The sequence below is a fragment of the Melanostigma gelatinosum genome (genome assembly GCF_949748355.1).
Source record: "Melanostigma gelatinosum genome assembly, chromosome: 1".
Classification (NCBI taxonomy): domain Eukaryota; kingdom Metazoa; phylum Chordata; class Actinopteri; order Perciformes; family Zoarcidae; genus Melanostigma; species Melanostigma gelatinosum.
Genome location: NC_136634.1, coordinates 28450552 through 28469355, shown reverse-complemented (window position 1 = coordinate 28469355; position 18804 = coordinate 28450552). Strand labels below are relative to the sequence as shown.

At 44.2% G+C, this 18804-nt stretch overlaps 1 protein-coding gene and 1 pseudogene across 2 annotated transcripts in view; one reads left to right on the top strand and one right to left on the bottom strand.

The window, feature by feature from the left end:
• The window catches only part of LOC306779811 (aminopeptidase N-like), a gene marked incomplete at its 5' end in the record, with an annotated part of 22622 nt that extends 15690 nt beyond the window's left edge, over positions 1-6932 (bottom strand). Inside the window, 4 exons of the mRNA XM_079271825.1 lie at positions 2981-3117; positions 3378-3520; positions 4884-5190; positions 6632-6932. Coding sequence (XP_079127951.1) covers positions 2981-3117; positions 3378-3520; positions 4884-5190; positions 6632-6932 — 888 coding nt within the window. The remainder of the gene's footprint in view (positions 1-2980; positions 3118-3377; positions 3521-4883; positions 5191-6631) is intronic.
• The window catches only part of LOC306779819 (dynein axonemal assembly factor 4-like), a 24309-nt pseudogene extending 5505 nt beyond the window's left edge, over positions 1-18804 (top strand). The window contains exons 2-9 of the transcript in view: positions 11682-11878; positions 13434-13581; positions 15394-15524; positions 15638-16063; positions 17638-17721; positions 17793-17946; positions 18333-18438; positions 18642-18804. The product of the transcript in view is annotated as a dynein axonemal assembly factor 4-like (transcript). The remainder of the gene's footprint in view (positions 1-11681; positions 11879-13433; positions 13582-15393; positions 15525-15637; positions 16064-17637; positions 17722-17792; positions 17947-18332; positions 18439-18641) is intronic.

Below are 18804 nucleotides of genomic sequence, written 5' to 3'. Positions count from 1 at the left end.
CGTACACAAGGCTACTACATACAGTTTCATTACGCACATATGCACAAGTAATCACAGACGACTGCTCCTTAAAGTATAACAGAGTTTATTAAATCAAAATAGAAAATGATCAAATCAATTAATATTGCAACCAACAAACGTTATCACACAATCTTATATGCCTAATACCTAAAGTCAAATGAATAAAATGGATGAGGATGTGTGTGTGTGTGTGTGTGAGCAAATAGGGGGGGGGGGGAACGAGGGAACAGCTCAGCGACGTGTGACGTAGTTAGGATGTGGTGACGTCTCTCATGCGTGCGACCCAAAATGGTGGTTAGCCAACAGGCGACCCGGCGTCTACATGTGGTGGCTGTTCAGCACGTAGCTAGATTAGCTCAAAGCTATATGTGTGTGTGAGGCACTCGAGGGCACGGGGTTACCCAAGGGCTGCTGACTGTGTGTGCAGGTTAGTGAGAGAGAGGGAGCGAAGAGAGAGAGAGAGAGGAGGGGGGTCATGGATCAAACTCTGTGTGCGGTCCGCGTTGTAGTGAGAATGGAGAGCGCTGGCCGTATCGTACACAAAGTGCCGCTGTCGGTAGAACTGCCGGCAGTTATGTACGATAGCCGAGATTCCACATGTCACTCACAGAGCTGATTTAATGAGGAGAGAATATCACACGGAGTGTGATAAAACAAATGAAAATAAATCCCAAATAAAACAGATCTTCATCACTGCGGTGAGATGAGAGCATTGTTTCCTATCACCCCGAAACTCGGTCGGCGAGACGAAGGTCTGGCCACCATAGGTTCAGTCTTTCAGTGATAATACACAAACTCCCATTCACTAGCAGTGACGGATCTAAATGCAGGCAGTTATAGCAGGCAATACACAATATAGCGGGGGTCCGTGGTCCGCGTTGTTTGCGCGATGGCGCGGTGTAACAAGACAGTGATTTAACCCAACAGGATGCGGGAGTAATAACACATAAATGAATACGCTATGCTAAGCTATGCTAAGCTAAGCCCAGATGCAATGAATCTTACTGTGAGAAGCTTCGTTCGATAGGGCTCGTTCCCGTGATGGGAATCGATCAGTCCTCGAGTGTTGACTCTGGAGCGCGGCTCTCGGAGCGGGCGCAGACTGTGAGTAGCTCGGACCTCAGGAGTCGGTCGCAGCCTGTAGCGTGGCTCGCTCTGGAGTGGACGCAGGCTCGGCGGACATCGGCGCGGCGTTGAGCTGGCGCGGATGCAGGCTCGGCTGGGCACTGGCGCGGATGCAGGTCTCGGCTGGCATCGGCGCGGCGTTTGAGCTGGCGTGGATGCAGGCCTCCTCACTGCAGAGGGGAGGCCTGTGGGTTAACGTCGGTGGGGTACGTCGTTCGTACCCCCCGGTAATCATCGGCTGACGAAGGGGGTTCGTCCTTGTCTTCCTGCCGGAGGAATTGATGAGGCCTGTGGGTTAACGTCGGGTGAGGTAACGTCGTTTCGTTCCTCCCGGAAATCATCGGCGGAGAGAGGAGGTTCGTCCTTGTCTTCCTGCCGGAGGGTTTGATGAGGCCTGTGGGTTAACGTCAGGTGAGGTAACGTTGTTTCGTTCCTCCCGGAAATCATCGGCGGAGAGAGGAGGTTCGTCCTTGTCTTCCTGCCGGAGGGTTTGATGAGGCCTGTGGTCCTCATGGCCTTCCGTCGTCAGCGTGGTGCTGGGGGTGGGGGAGAGACGAGCCCGATGCATCTTTTGTTCCAGGACGAAGTCCAGAGGGAAGAGAGCGTTTGCGTGCCTCCTTCTACCCCGGAGGGATTGGTGGAAAAAGCAATGAGGTGTGAGCTGCAGGCAGTTTTGTAGGACAGTGGTTGAACCACAGGGGTCCTGGTGCTGTCTTCGCTCTCGGCCAATGAGATTGCAGCGGTGCATTCAGGTGACTTCAGGAACCATAGTTTTGGGGGGGGGGGGGGGAGAAATTCACACCCTAGTGTGAAATTCCTTCAGAGGAGGTTTGCTCTCATCAAACCACAATCAGGATGAAACCTTTGCTTGCAAAAGCGAAGGCCTGATTCTCTTTGTTCACAGCACATGTTGCAGCCATATGGTCAGACCCCAACAATACTATCTGACTGAGGCCCCTGTCTGCAAGGTCTTCAACTCCCACCTGCGACACAATTTTTTGATGGATTCAGGGGGAAGCTGGGGTTATGGAATCCGAGTGCGCCAAGCGGCTGCTAGGAGATGTGCTCGGAAGGTTGTTGGTGCCTGCTGCGGCGGCAACCTAAGAACCTGATAGTGGACACCAGTGGTGAAGAAGGCCATCAAGCTGAAGAAAGAGGCCTTTAGGGCTGGGCTGGCCCCTGGGTCTCCAGAAGCAGCAGACGTACTGGTTTGCCAGAAGGTCTGCAACTGCAGCAGTGGCCAGAGCAAAAACCCGGGTGTGGGAGGAGTCTGGGGAGAATATGGGGAAGGACTTTTGGTTGGCCTCATGGAAATTCTGGCAAACCATAAGCCGACTCAGAATGGGAGAACTGCGGACCCGGACAGGGGACATTTTTGGGTTGTGGAAAGCGCTTTGGGGAACTCCTGACCCCAAACAATAATGTCCAGACTTTGAACCTGAAATGCTGAATGCTCTGGACATTGTTACGCTCTGTTGGCTGAAAAGCCCCTTCATTGTCACATGGAGGTCTGGTACAGTGTCTGTCAGACTTGGGGGGGGGTTCCCATTTTTAAAAAGGTGGGCTGGAGAGTTGCTGCAGTGATCGGGATATTACACTGCTCATGTTACTAATTAATGGAGACCAACTATTAGGGTGCAACAAATACAATTTATCTTCCAGTTTCCTAAAAAATCTCTGAGCAACATCTGGAATATTGGTGGTCTATTGAGAACAAACATTTTAAATCGATAACTAGTCCAGGAAAAATGATCTAACATGATACTGTTGTGGTATTGTGCAGATCACGCAGAACATGATCATTTAGGTAAAAGTCAAAGTTAAAGTCACTTACCAAAACTCCATCGACGGTATTATTGATGAAGGCAAAGTCACTGACAATGAACGCCAACAGGTAGGTGGACATTTTCTCAGTTGGCTCAAAAATTGTCTTCTGCACATTGTGACCCTCAATGGGGAAATAGCTTGAGTCTGTAGGAGAGAACTTAAATTGAATAGGCCAACATGTTTATTACTTTATTCATTTTGAATCACTTCAACTTAGTTTGAATTTCTTTTTTCCTATAACATGTCCCTCTAACACACCCTGCTGTCCACAGTCTTAGACCACCCTGAGAATTATGTTATATCCACAAACAAAAGGTCCAGCATTGTCCTTCTCATATATTCTATTGATATTGTCAGAAATTGTTAAAACAATCCTGTCCAAAAACTATTGCAGTGCAACTTACCTTTCACTTCGCCATTGGACAAGGCTACAGTTCCATGGTCGTGGATCAACGTGATGTAGAAAATAGCTTTCATAGCTGGCTCGTCAAAACAGGGAAAAGCCTTCCTGGCATCTGTTGGCTGCATCTGAGTAGTAGCAACAACCCTGACAGGAGATGAACAAATGAAATTTGATGTTTAAAGAAACAAACCAACATCCAAATGACGCTCCAGCCTAAATTCAGTCAGGAAAACTACGGGCTTAGGCATGCAAGAGTATAGTTTATTTCTCATACATCTGCCATTCACTTCTCGCTCATGCTCACTCATCATTTCGGGGCTGTCAATTATGATACCAGCTGTTTAGATCAGCTGGTCCCCTCTGTCCAATAGCACAACGAAACAATTCAATGGTTAGCCTGTCATCTTGCTGCTATCTCTTTTTAAATATGATTGTCTCTCTACCTTTACTGTTGGGACCATGTGGTCTGAACAAAGGGACCTACATATGCCTACAGGATAGTCAGCAGCCTGATTTGAGTTAAGATTCACACTAACCCCAGTGGGACATGAAGTCCCACCTACGTGTGAATTTTCATCCAAAACTGGACACTGAGAGCTCATAACTTCTATCAGAATCATAATCAGAATCAGAAACCGTTTATTGCCATTGTATGTTGAACATACAAGGAATTTGACATGACGGGAGGTGCATAACATTTAACAACAATCAACAACAATCAACAATGCAAAGTAGAAACTAATTCAATTTACAGAAAATATAAGATAAAGTAAAATATAAATAAAGTGAAATATAAATAAAGTGGAAGATAAAATAAAGTGAAGTCGAGTGCACAAGCGGACAGGTAACAGGACTATAAACCAGTGAGATGAAGTGTAGTGTGAAAGTGTCCAGTGTGATAGAAGGGATGTGCGGGGGAGTGACCGATGGGAAATTGTCCTGGGGATGACAGAGTCAGTGGGGGTCCCGGGCTCTGTTAATGAGCCCGACTGCCGACGGGAAGAAACTGTTCATGTGTCGTGAGGTCTTGGTCCTGATGGACCTCAGCCTCCTACCAGATGGAAGGGGCACAAACAGTTTATGTCCAGGGTGGGAGGGGTCGGCTACAATCCTTCAAAACCGACGCAATAGTGGTACGAGTGTCATAGCTGGAAGAGTATGAGCACTGAACAAACTGCGGTATTTGATGCATAGGGGGGAGAATGTGTTGACACACTACACAGGATAAAACAGTAAAAATCTATTGTCACGCACAAAGTCTATTGTTGTTTCCGATCCCACCCAGCGCTCTACGACTGCTGGCTGATATTATGAAGTCTGAACCCAACGTAAATGGATGTAGTAAGTTCTAATATGACAGATACTTGACAGGCTACTCCTCTAAAAGAGCAATCCAATGTCTTGCGTGAGAACTTCTTGTTGGTCATTGCTGGTTAGTGCATGTTCCAAAACTTCTCAGGCTCACTTTTATCCAAGTCATGTGTATCATCTGACACCAAATACATACTTTTTTACGCCATCCTCCATGTATTCACTTCTGTAGAAGCCTCCCAGGTCATCAGCCAGCTCTCCGGTAAATTGTGTGACGAGGTGGTACCTGTGGCCCTTACTCAGTTTACCATCCAGCTGTAGGACCAGGTACTGAGTCACATTCTGGAGCCAGGAGTACTTGATTGAGGGAGCTTTGACCCCACTATTGACTGACGTGAGCATCGCTAAGTGGTCATTCTCCAACTTGGTGTAGTTCAGCTTATTGGAGTGGATAAGAATCAGGTCAGTCTCCTCAGCACACTCAAACTCCACGCTGGAATCACCTAAAACAGCATGAAATAACGTTAACTGTGATCAGCAGTAATGAAAAGCCAAACTCAAAACTATAATTCAAATTTTCAAGTTGTTGGAAATTGGAAAATCAGAATCCAAGCTTTAATTTCTTAATATCATCTTTGAGGGCAATTTGGGTCACTCTGAAGAGTTTCCAACCTTTTCAGCCTCGTGACTCATCAAAACAAAGTCATGTCCACTCGGAACCCCTCAGCACTAGTTGCATGTAAGTGAGTTGGTTATGAGTTGTTTTATTTGAAAATGCATCAAAATCTCAAAGAGCTAAAAGATATCCAGTAATTTACAAAGAAAGAACAAAGCTTAGAGGAAAGTTTTTAATGCTTTCTTATCCTGTTGGATCCTGTTGATTGTGCTTCGCCTCAGAAACAATGACCCCCGCATATCAATCCACAATAAAGCTGTTGTCACTTTCCAGTGAAAACCATCTCCAAATATGCTGATTTTGACTTTTTTGAAGGTTTTCTTTTTGGGTTGAGACAATTCTTCTACTTCTTGAGCTAAACGATTGAAAACCTCGAACAGAAACACACAAAGCTGGAAAACAGGAATGCCTTTTCTCAGTTCATGACAAGTTGATGTTTACAGGACAGCAACACTAAAGTATATATATATATATATATATATATATATATATATATATATATATATATATTTATCAGTAAAGCTGTACTTATATATATATATATATATATATATATATATATATATATATATATATATATATATATATATACTGTATATACACTAATGCCCGCACAGTGTAATCCACTGCTCTTTCTAAGATCAAGATTGAACGGTCAAGCTGAAAGGGAGTTTTGTATTCTATGCTTTCCTTTTAAAATGGACATCGAGAGAGGCAGGGTCTAAATATGTTGTTAAAAGTGGTGTGAAACAACCTTGATCCAATCCATTTAGAAGTTTGTGAGTCTAGTTGATATTGTCTAAGCCCAAATGTAAAGCCTGTGTACATGTAAACACCATTATTTAGGATGTTTAAACCTCTCTACACGCTTATCCAGCAAGCAGAGGCTGTTTCTTCTTCTTCTTCGTGTCTTTTCTTTCACATGTACCCTCTTAAAGCTGTGACATATCGGTCTTATATAAGTCTTTATATTCTTCCAACCACTTAATGGACTTCACATAAATAGCTCACATACAATGTGCTGGTCATCATTCACTGTTAAAGCCGGGGACCAAACCGCCGATCTTCTGATTATGTAAGACGACCGGCCCTACCTGCCCAGCGACAGTAGTCCATCGGTCTTTATTGCCATCCCTTTTCCTCTCAAAGCAATGCCTTCAACCTCCTACTGGTCTTAATCCTTGTTGACTGAGGAAATCTAGACAAACTAATTTGTATGAAGAACGTGATTTCCCTTCAGAGGATCAGAGATGGGTAAAACACCTTACCAGTAAAGATGTAGAGTCCAGTTGTCACATTTTCAGTCAGACGCGGCCACAAGGTGACATTGTAGTGGTCCGGCACCAGGATCTTGGGCAGCCGATACTTGTCCCAAGGCTCATTGGACGGGGACGGTGTGACAGGGGGGTTGGATGTTGATCCTCCATCCGTTGGCGAGACCTGATTCTTATTTTTTGCCTTTTCCTGTGAGTAGACAACAGATAGAGCGATGATCACAGCCAGGGCCGCTGCACACAGGATGATAGCCACTATCCCAACAGCTTTACTGATAAAGAAGCCTTTCCCCATGTTGTCTGCCTGTACTGGAGCCCTACACTGTCACAGTTCATGTAAGGGTGGAAGGTGTAACCTTTATATGTAGCCACACTCAACCAGGTGATGCATTAACAGAGGGATCGTAAATAGCAGCCTCACCTTGTCATGGCAAAATTGGTTCCGTCAGATATCTTGACACTGATAATTACTGAATTTTACTCTTAACTTCTTAAAAATAAAAGCTCAGAAATGCAAGTGTATAAGCAAAGATAAGGTTTTCAGAGGAAGAACTAGAATATCTCGTCATGTGTTCACGGAGTTCTTCTAAAATGCACTTTCTTCAATAGTTTGACATTTTGGGAAATACAGTTAGCCGAGAGTTAAACGAGGAAATTAATACCACGCTCATGCCTGTATGTAAAATATGTAGCGGTCAGCTTAGCTTAGCACCAAACGTGTTTCTGCGACGATGTTTGTAATACGGTCGATTTACAGGTCAAGTAGAGAAGGGGCACCTGATCAGAGTGGGGAGTTATAGTTATTTCCCTTAATTTAACCAGAGAAGTCAATTGAGAACCAGTTCTCATTTACAATGATGACCTGGCCAAGAAGGCAGCAACAGGAGGCAACAGGAGGCAAGTCACACGTATGATCAGCTGCTGCAACAGGCTGCTGATCTCTATGACAAATAAATACTGGTTCAATAATTGCGTCGTTTTTAGCTCAAAGTTTGCTGTAACGGAACTGTAATGTTGGCTAGCTCAGTTGTGCTAGGTGAGTTAGCAGCATCAAGTATAGATGTCCTTCTGCGCAGTAATATGCTTGCTGGGTGTAGTTCAGGAGGAGTCATTTAGTTCCTACATGAAACTGTTCACAAGGTCAGAGGATTATCTTGAGTAACCGACTTATGATTTCTAGAAAGAGACTTCACTGTTGAGTTTTTAAATGTATTTCTTTGGCGCTTTGAGCCCGACCGCCTATAGTGCCATCTAGTCCCATTATGTTGGAGAGAAGGGAGACGTCTCTATGATATCTCCAACACTTGGCATCTCACATCAAAACTCTCTAGATTGCTAAATAGCACTGCAGGCAAAATATGTAGTTTTGAGTTTGGGTTGAAATGTCCCTTTAATAATGTGCTGATGTATTTAACCCGTAAGAACCCAAACCAATGATATGGGTTATAAAAGGGACCACATGAAACACACTTCTGAAAATATTTTCTAAATCCTGTCACATATATGTCACAATGGGCGTTTACATATAAATGTATTCCTCATTTGAAAATCCATCAACTTTGCCTTTTTTTTCTCAGTAACAAAGTTATGCTTTTTATTTCCATTTCCACAACACATATCAAAATGATAATGTTTCTCGTTCGGTTTAACCAAATGTCTTGAATTCAACAACATATTTTAATTTTTTTAAATGTAATCAGCTAAATCAATTAAGCAGCTCATTCATATTTTTGTTAGTGTGACAAATATGTCAAATAGTTTTTTCTGAGACAATAACTTAAAAACCCGATGTGACGTATCTGTCACAGCAATATTTTCATAACGTTTTGTATATAAATGAGTTGGATGAACATGGTTAGAACGGTTCAGATGTATTGTAGGACATGTGAAAGCATTAGAATTGTTAAATGTGTTGAAACTTACCTTTAGCAACAAAAACAAGCTTTTTTGAAATGAGCTAGTTCTGTCAAATCTGCTGACCAGCCGGGCAGCCATTTTGGAAGTGATGGCAAGGGTACCTAAACGAACTCTGTCACATGACCTCACCACGACGTTCCCTGTGTGTCACATTGGGACTCCAAGAGTTCAAATCAAGGATAACTTTCCAGGATATTAAAAGTGTCACTGTGGGTCCTTATAGAGATATAGGCCTATACCGCTGATGTGGGAGCATTCAGTAACATTACAAAAGTCTTCACCCAGCCCAGCAATCAGAAGGAAGTGACTGATGGGGCTGTTAAAACAACGTTTTCCTAAAATAAAATGAATTGATTTCACCATACAATAGCTCCAGAAAGGGAAATAACAACAACAACAACAACATAAAGCTACTGTTGCATAATCAGTCTCTCTCTTTACAACAATGGAGAACAAGCAGGCTAAGAAACCAAACTACAGTCATGTGGTCTGTCTGTCTATCAAGTCACCAAGCCACAGAGTCACATGTCGATGACATCATCATCCCTCTTCATGTTACTCTGGTTTGTGAAACCAGAGATTTTCTACCACCTTCACAGCACTGTAAAACCCTAAAATAGATATCATCTGGCTTTTACTGTGGTGACAGCGAGGAGCACACCGGGGTCACCTGCAGTTCATTGTCCTGTTCAGGCTCTCAGGAACAATGAATGCACAAGCTACCATGTGCAGCATTTCCTTAGACGTGAGGAAAATGTGGACATTCTCAACGTTCTATAAAACTAAGAATGCACAAGGACAGATGTTAAAAGGTTTCTCCCCCATGACTCACTCTCCTTTGAGATAGACTGCATAACATCCTACCGAGAACACTATGTTCACTGCTTCAGAGGGTTTTAATAGTTTTACAAGTTGTGAAGGAAACATGATATGAAGCCGGCGTTTGCAATAGAATCCAGTAAGTGAGCTGGAATCGACAGGGTTACAATAAAAAGGTCTATAAAAGATCACCTTGGCTATTGTAATACCATCTGTGGCCTTGTTCTTTTTATCTGTGGTCTGATAAAACTAAAAGCATCAGTGACTTTGATCGTCAGGTCACAGTCCAAATGAGACACTAAATTAATTGCGTAGGAGTTTGCTTTATTTGTTACCATGAGGTGTTGAGATTGCAGAGTATTGGACAAACTGAAATGTGGACCTGATGAGGACACTAGATGAACAGTCAGGGGATCACCACAGTCATTACAGTAGAACTTAAGAACCATGAGCAGCTGAGCTACATTTAAGGTCAATTTATCCAATAGACTCAAAACCACAACTGTCACTATTGGCTGACTATTTTCAGTGGCATTCATGGTTATGTGAGAACATGTCATCCAATGAGAATAGGACCATGTCTGGGTAGAAGAGGAATATATCTGGGTAGAAGAGGAATAGATCTGGGTAGTAGAGGAATAGATCTGGGTAGAAGATGAATCGATCTGGGTAGAAGAGGAATAGATCTGGGTAGAAGAGGAATAGATCTGGGTAGTAGAGGAATAGATCTGGGTAGTTGAGGAATAGATCTGGGTAGAAGAGGAATATATCTGGGTAGTAGAGGAATATATCTGGGTAGAAGAGGAATATATCTGGGTAGAAGAGGAATCGATCTGGGTAGTAGAGGAATAGATCTGGGTAGAAGATGAATCGATCTGGGTAGAAGAGGAATAGATCTGGGTAGAAGAGGAATAGATCTGGGTAGTAGAGGAATAGATCTGGGTAGAAGATGAATCGATCTGGGTAGAAGAGGAATAGATCTGGGTAGAAGAGGAATAGATCTGGGTAGTAGAGGAATATATCTGGGTAGTTGAGGAATAGATCTGGGTATAAGATGAATATATCTGGGTAGTAGAGGAATAGATCTGGGTAGAAGAGGAATATATCTGGGTAGTAGAGGAATATATCTGGGTAGAAGAGGAATAGATCTGGGTAGAAGAGGAATAGATCTGGGTAGAGGATGAATAGATCTGGGTAGAATAGGAATAGATCTGGGTAGTAGAGGAATAGATCTGGGTAGAAGAGGAATAGATCTGGGTAGAGGAGGACCGGAGTAGAATAGGGTAACGAGTGCAGCCAGCACTATATTCTGTATATAAGTGTAACGGGTGTGGTATGGACCCAGAAGCAGTACGACGGCCACACGGAATAGTTGGAACGATACTTTATTCCAGGCTGAACGCACAACAAGCAAACAGTTTTGTCCATGCATTTATCTTCAGCAGACTGGACTACTGCAACGGTGTGTTTACAGGTCTCTGTAACAAGTCTGTCAGAAAGCTGCAGCTGATTCAGAACGCTGCAGCTCGAGTCCTCACTAAGACCAGGAGGGTGGATCACATCACTCCAGTTCTGAGGTCTTTGGTCTAGCTTCCTGTCAACAAAGAATTGACTTTAAAATCCTCTGGTTTCTAAAGCACTGAATGGTTTAGGGCCAAAATACATCTCTGATCTGCTGCTACCTTATGAACCTTCCCGACCCCTCAGGTCATCTGGGACCGGTCTACTTCCTGTTCCCAGAGTCAGAACTAAACATGGAGAAGCAGCGTTCAGTTGTTCTGCTCCACATATCTGGAACAAAGTCCAGAAAGCTGCAGGTCTGCTGAGACCCTCAGCTCATTTACATCAAGACTGAAGACTTTTCTGTTTGCTGCTGCCTTTAATTAAACCAGGTTCAAGGAGATTAATACTTTCTGCATTTTACTACTGTATTTTATTTCGTACACTGCTTTCTCATGTTTTAATGAATGTTTTTAATGTTTTAATGAATGTTCTTAATTAATTGTTTTTAAATCTCTTTTTATTTTGCCTTGTGTTTTGATGCTTTTAATGGTTTGATGTGAAGCACCTTGAATTACCTTGTTGTTGAAATGTGCGACACTAATAAACTTGCCTTGCCTTCTTTGGGATTTATTCTCTACTATTAAGTTACACACGGTTGAGAACTTCTGCTTTAGCCTATTTGAAACTATTAGAACGGATTTTTCCGCCAAACGTGAAGGCAGCATGCTGGTCACCATAGAAACAGGACGCCATGAGGCAGCAGAGCCGCATTTGTCTCTTCAGGACTCTTCTCCTCTTGTCGCAGGAGTTACTGTTGACGCTGACTGCATCGGGGTGAACCACAACCACGAACAGCAGCGGGACACGAAGAGGAGGAAGATGCCGCTGTTAGTAACAGACTACTCGTGGACACAGACGGACTCCACGGTCTGCCTCAGTGTTCCACTCAAAGGAGCGAGAGTGAGTAAAGTGGACATCCTGTCCACGGACGAATACCTGAAGGTAAGGTTACAGGAAGTAAGGTTCGGTACCTTTCATGCTAGCTGACAGCAACACACGTCGTGCTTCTTTACTCTACTACGGTGTTGTAACTCACAGGGGCGTTTCCAGGATGTGAGGACATTCGGGGCTTAGACCGGCCCCTGTGCGTGTGTGTGTGTGTGTGTGTGTGTGTGTGTGTGTGGGGGGGGGGGGGGGGGGGGGTAAACCAGCTCTATTTTGATGCTCTTTTATGCACTCTGGCACTTAATCACACCACATATATCTTAATCATTGGGAAAATGAGATGGATACCTCAAAAACTGTAGTATAATTATCAACTGTGTTTTAGATTGAGTAGAAACAGAATACTTCACAACTGCTATCACATATAGTGACTTGAGTTAGTCAGAGTTATATTGACACATTTGTGTTTACAACTGTGTCCCTTAAGGGGCGGGGCTTAATTAAGTCAAATCAGAAGTTAAAAAGACAGCAAAACATGTCCAAACCTTTCCAACACACCACAAGCATTACATGAAGACAAGCAGACTAACACGTAGCAGACATCAGCACCAGGCAGCACAGTCTCAGACAAGCTCATAATACAAGCAGCAAGACAAACACGCCGAACAGAACCAGTGCAGCAAGAGGACACCCGGGATTTCAACCACATTATACGCACGCAAACATCTGCAGATGACATACACCACCTCCTCGGGCCGGCGGCGGTAGATGGGAGCTCGTAGGCTGTGTTACCACGCTGCGTGGTGTCAAGTGATATACAGCAACATAACCCGTCATGCTGTTGAGACGCCATGTTCTGATGTCTCTTAGCTTCGTGAGCACGAGAAAGTGACATCAACAGGACGTTTGACACACAGGGATTTGATGGAATTTAAAGGACATTTTAAATCTGTTTAAAATACAATTATTATTTTTTTAAATGCATTGATACTATGCTTGGGAATGTCGACACACTATTGTGGAAAAAAAGATTGCAATAGTAATAAATATGTATAGTCTTGCACAGCCCAAACTCATACACTGATGGCATGGGGCTACAAGCTGCCACCTGCCCATCAGGACTGAACCAACTCACACTCCCACTCGTCCAGACACCGATGGTGAGCTGTTGGACACATAGACGAGGACTGGAGGAGTCGGAGTTGGGGATCGAACGGCAGATCTACCTGCCGCACCTGTAACTGCTTTTGCTTAAGTAGAGATCTGAGTATTTCCTCCACTACTGTAAGTTAACATTAGTTTATTGAAATTTTGAAAGTGCTGAAACGTAGCCTACTTCATATTATCAATCATAAAACATAGGCTCACTTCTTAGTCTAAACTGCAGTCTCAGGTGACCTCAAATGGAGAAAACATGATGACGTGTTGTACGAGGAGGTGCAGTGGAGTAAAGGCATCTCTTCACTGGTTCACTGGTGCCCCACCACATGCAACTGGTGCCGCTGCCTCTCAGACAGCCGGAGTCCACTTCACGGCTGTATTTTATAATGTGTAATGTTTGGTGTTTCTCCCCAAACAGTAAATAATGTTTTCCACGTTATTTTCTGCACAGGTGCATTACCCGCCATATCTGTTCGAAGCCTTCCTCTGTGAACCCGTTGATGACGACAGAAGCACAGCAAAGGTTGGAGACGGAGTCGCAGTTTTCAGTTTGCCAAAGAGGACCAATAAAGTGTGGGAGCATCTGATGAGGACAACAAGTAAGAGCATCTCGCTGACCGTGTAGTCATTTCACGTACCAGAGACTCACACGTTCTCAGAAGACCTTTTATAACCTGTGATGCTGCCACTGCCTGCCCGCTGACTCCTCACTACTCTGAACCTTTCGGGGCAGCTAGTGCTAACACAGCTAAGTGCACTCACAGCTCATGGAACGACCACGAGTTGCTGCTGTATACCTCGCTGCAGCTCAGCTGTTGCTAGGTGGGCCGACAGCTTGGTGGGTTGACGTTAGTATTTGAAGAGATCGTATGGTGCGTCTTCTTTGTTTCTTATAATTTGAGCATACATCGGCTCTCTTCTTTAGTTTGGATGGCGTGTGTTTGAGGACGCCTTACAGCCCATTGTGGTCCAGACACTAATGAATACAACCCACATTAGACGAGTGTTGGTTGTGTTCATTCAATCCTACAATACAGCAGTGGTTTCTGATGTACACACAAATACTATTGTTTCTAATAAAAGGAATAGAAATCCAATAATGTATGTCTTTAAAAGGAGTTTCATCAAAAGATATTTGGCTGTCGTTACATTTATATACAAACTGTTGTACAGATGCTGTCCTGTGTGAACTTCTCTGTTTGGGCTTTCTAGACTCTCTGACGTCGCTCGATTCACAAATGTGTTTGAGACTGAAATGACCACATATTAATATCATCTCTACCAGGGACGAGCCGGCACCTGTGGCTTCATTTAGCTTTCTGACACACTGACTACATGTTCATGCACAATCATATCTTTTCCAAATATGACAATATTCTGAATTTGATACGGGGTCATGAGACAGCATATTCTGTTTGGATATGCTGAATGGAGCTTTAAACGATTCTGCCATTATGCAGTGATGCACACTGCTGTTTCTGAGTATTTAGTCAGGGGTGTCTAAACAGAGAGGTACACAGACAGACAGATGGACAGAGAGACAGACAGACAGATGGACATAGAGACAGACAGACAGATGGACGGACATAAGTAGAGAGACAGAAAGACAGAGAGACAGACAGACAGAGCGACAGACAGACAGATGGACGGACATAAGTAGAGAAACAGCGAGACAGAGAGACAGACAGACAGAGCGACAGACAGACAGATGGACATAGAGACAGACAGACAGACAGATGGACGGACATAAGTAGAGAAACAGCGAGACAGAGAGACAGACAGACAGAGCGACAGACAAACAGATGGACGGACATAAGTAGAGAGACAGCGAGACAGAGAGACAGACAGACAGAGCGACAGACAGACAGATGGACGGACATAAGTAGAGAGACAGCGAGACAGAGAGACAGACAGACAGAGCGACAGGCAGACAGATGGACGGACATAAGTAGAGAGACAGAGAGACAGAGAGACAGGCAGGCAGACAAGGACCAAGACCTCACACCACAAGAACAGTTCCTTCAGTTGTGCAGTTGGGTTCATCAACAAAGCCGGGACCACTGACTGACTCCGACATGTCCTACTGTTACACACCCTGTCTACATTCAAATGCACTTTCCACTTTTATAATACATTTGTTTTAACGTACTGTTATCTGTTTGTTTGTTTGTTTGCCATATTTTATTGTACATTTTAATATTTTTCTATTTTTTTAATTATGTCTCGATTGTTCAGTGTATATTTTTATGCACCGATCACCAAGTCAACTCCTTATGTGTGTAACGTCCTTGGCAATAAATGTTTCTGATTCTGATTTGAAGTCTATTCAATATTTAGCCAGAGATCATCAGATTTTAAGTCTCCAATAGCATCCATAAAATGAATCCACCAACATACTGCATATGTTTCAGATGATACAGAAAAGAAGGAGGTCAGAGAGAGGGCTCTGTTGAACTACCAGGAGAAGCTTTCTGCACAGTCCACGTCCAAGGCCAAGAAAGAGCATGCAGAGAAGAAGTATGCGCTGCAGAAAATGATGAAGGTAACAAACTCCGTGACACCATGAATCACATCACCAAGGGTCCACGATGACCGTTGGAAATCTGCTGTGGAATCTAGAAGCACTTATTCATGGTGTGTTCTACCTGATCTCAGCTTGAAGAGGAGAAAAGAGACAGTATCCAGAAAACCAAGGACGAAGAGCGAGAGAGAACCACAGCAGAGCTGGCAGCATGGCAACTGAGACAGAAAGACAACGCAGAGCAAGAAGAACAACTCAAGCTCCACAGAGTCAGAGACCGTCCAAGCAAACGGGGAAATGGATGTTCAGCTGTCAGGCTGGGTAAGGCTTTCCCTGAGTGATCCCATCTGCTCCCACAAGCTGCTCTTTGCACTTTTAATGAACACATTCCTGCATTTAGATCAAAGAGGCGACAGTGAAGGAAAGAGCAAGAGAACACCAGAGGACCTGCCTGCTCCGAGACTCGCTGGAAACATTCAAGTCACATTCACTCCGCGACTCTTTCCAACAGCCCTCAGAGAATCCAGAGTGCCAGAGGAGGAACAGGTGAGGAGTGAGAAGTTCTGACCTCCTTTCTGTCATTTGCAGGGTTTCCCTCGTCGTTAAACAGCAGTGAGCATAATGTAGAGATTCCTCTGTGCTGTACTCAACGTGCCGGCATTCACACATTCACACACAGCGTTCAGGGTCTAAACATTCACACATTCACACAGTCACACATTCACACACAGCCTTCAGGATCTAAACATTCACACATTCACACACAGCGTTCAGGATCTAAACATTCACACATTCACACACAGCCTTCAGGATCTAAACATTCACACAGTCACACATTCACACACAGCGTTCAGGGTCTAAACATTCACACATTCACAGACAGCCTTCAGGATCTAAACATTCACACATTCACACACAGCGTTCAGGATCTAAACATTCACACATTCACTCACAGCCTTCAGGATCTACACATTCACACATTCACACACAGCGTTCAGGATCTAAACATTCACACATTCACTCACAGCCTTCAGGATCTAAACATTCACATTCACACACAGCCTTCAGGATCTACACATTCACACATTCACTCACAGCCTTCAGGATCTAAACATTCACATTCACACACAGCCTTCAGGATCTACACATTCACACATTCACACACAGCCTTCAGGATCTAAACATTCACACAGTCACACATTCACACACAGCCTTCAGGATCTAAACATTCACACATTCACACACAGCCTTCAGGAGCTACACATTCACACAGTCACACACAGCCTTCAGGATCTACACATTCACACATTCACACATTCACACACAGCCTTCAGGATCTAAACATTCACACATTCACACATTCACACACAGCCTTCAGGGTCTAAACATTCACACATTCACACACAGCCTTCAGGATCTAAACATTCACACATTCACACACAGCCTTCAGGATCTAAACATTCACACATTCACACATTCACACACAGCCTTCAGGGTCTAAACATTCACACACAGCCTTCAGGATCTACACATTCACACATTCACACACCAATGACACAGCCTGTGGGATCTATTTGTGGCTCGGTGTCTTACCAGAGGACACTTGGACACGCGGACTGGAGGAGCCGGGGATCGAACCGCCGATCTTTCGTTTCGTGGACGAGCCGCTGAGCTTTCCAATGTCCCTTTAAATGTGCATGTGGCACTTATTCACTTCAATGACACAGTAAATCATTTCAATGCATTATTAACCTCTGGACTCCAATAGCTTTTATGTGTTCAATGTTCAGAACATATCCCACATATTCTGAACACATTGGAGGTGAAACTGAATCAGTACCAGACACCAGAGGTCCTGTCGGTACAAGGACTGTGTCTTTACTTCGACTTATACTGAAATGTTCTGATCACAGTTGTTGCGAGGAACCATCCGCTGGATATCGCTTCCAAGTCCTACGCCCTTGATTATCTCTTTCATTGAAATGTCACAGTCAGCGACAATTCCTGTATCGTATGCCTTTAAATATGAAACATTCCCAGAAGATAACGTTCCTCGTATCAAAGTTATATGTAGAGCTTGAATGCACCGTATGCTTTTTGAGTGGAATTACAATTGAACCAATTGAACCAACAGGCGTGCAGTGAACGCAGACGTTGACGAGCTGGAGGACCTGAAGGAGGAGGAGAGGAACCCTGACTGGCTCAAGGACAAAGGGGAGTAAGTGAGGTCTATTTCACAGCATGTGTTGTTGTGAACCACGGGATCACTAACTCGACTCTTTCCTTCAGCAAGTGTTTTGTGACTGGGGACCACCAGGGGGCAGTGAACGCCTACAGCCTGGCTCTCAGGCTCAACAGAAGGATCCCAGCTCTGTACTCAAACAGGGCGGCCTGCCATCTGAAGCTAAAGCATCTTCACAAGGCCATCGAGGACTCCTCTACGGTCGGTACTATCCCGGTGCTTCACATTGTGCTCATCTGTACTCGACTGCATGTGGCAGAGTCCGTTGAGGTCGAGCTGCACTGCACATGTTGCTGTCTTGAAACTGTACAAGGAGAGAAGCTAAGTAATTCCACCACTGCAGCCTCTGCACCGCCGATACACTTCTTCAGATTGGACACATGTTGAGTGGTTGTCATGTTGAGTTTGATCATGTTGAGTTTGATCATGTTGAGTTGGATCATGTTGAACAGTCCCTGTTATCAGTCGGATTTAGTTTCTACCGGCTTGAGTTCTTTGTACTTTACTTGGCGAATCATTGAGACAGTAAAGCTGCATTAAGTCATTCTGTACAGTAGGAATAAACATCTGCACACATTTCTCTGCAGGCGCTTGATCTGTTGACTCCACCAGTTGCTGCCAATGCAGCTGCCAGAGCTAGAGCCAATGTCCGCCGAGGATCTGCTTTCTGCCAGCTGCAGCTCTATGCAGAAGGTCTGACAGGCCACAGGGACACTGTGACTGTACATCTTTGAACTTCATGTCTTGGTTTTAATGATACACACACAGTTTTTGTATTGTGTTTAAAGACATAGAGTAAAGTAACAAGACATGAAGCATGTCTTTTCACAATGATAAGTGAATGGCTGAACCTGCTCTGTGCTGTCAGCTGACCCACCTGTGGCGTGTTTCCTCAGGCCTACAGGACTACCAAGCTGCTCTACAGACTGACCCTCACAACAAAGCACTGCAGGCGGACACACAGAGCATCAGAGACATTATTCAAGGCACTGCAGCGACTCTGGAGACGCAGTGAAGCACAGCCTACTGTGCATATAGTGTACGGCTGTTTACTGTCTG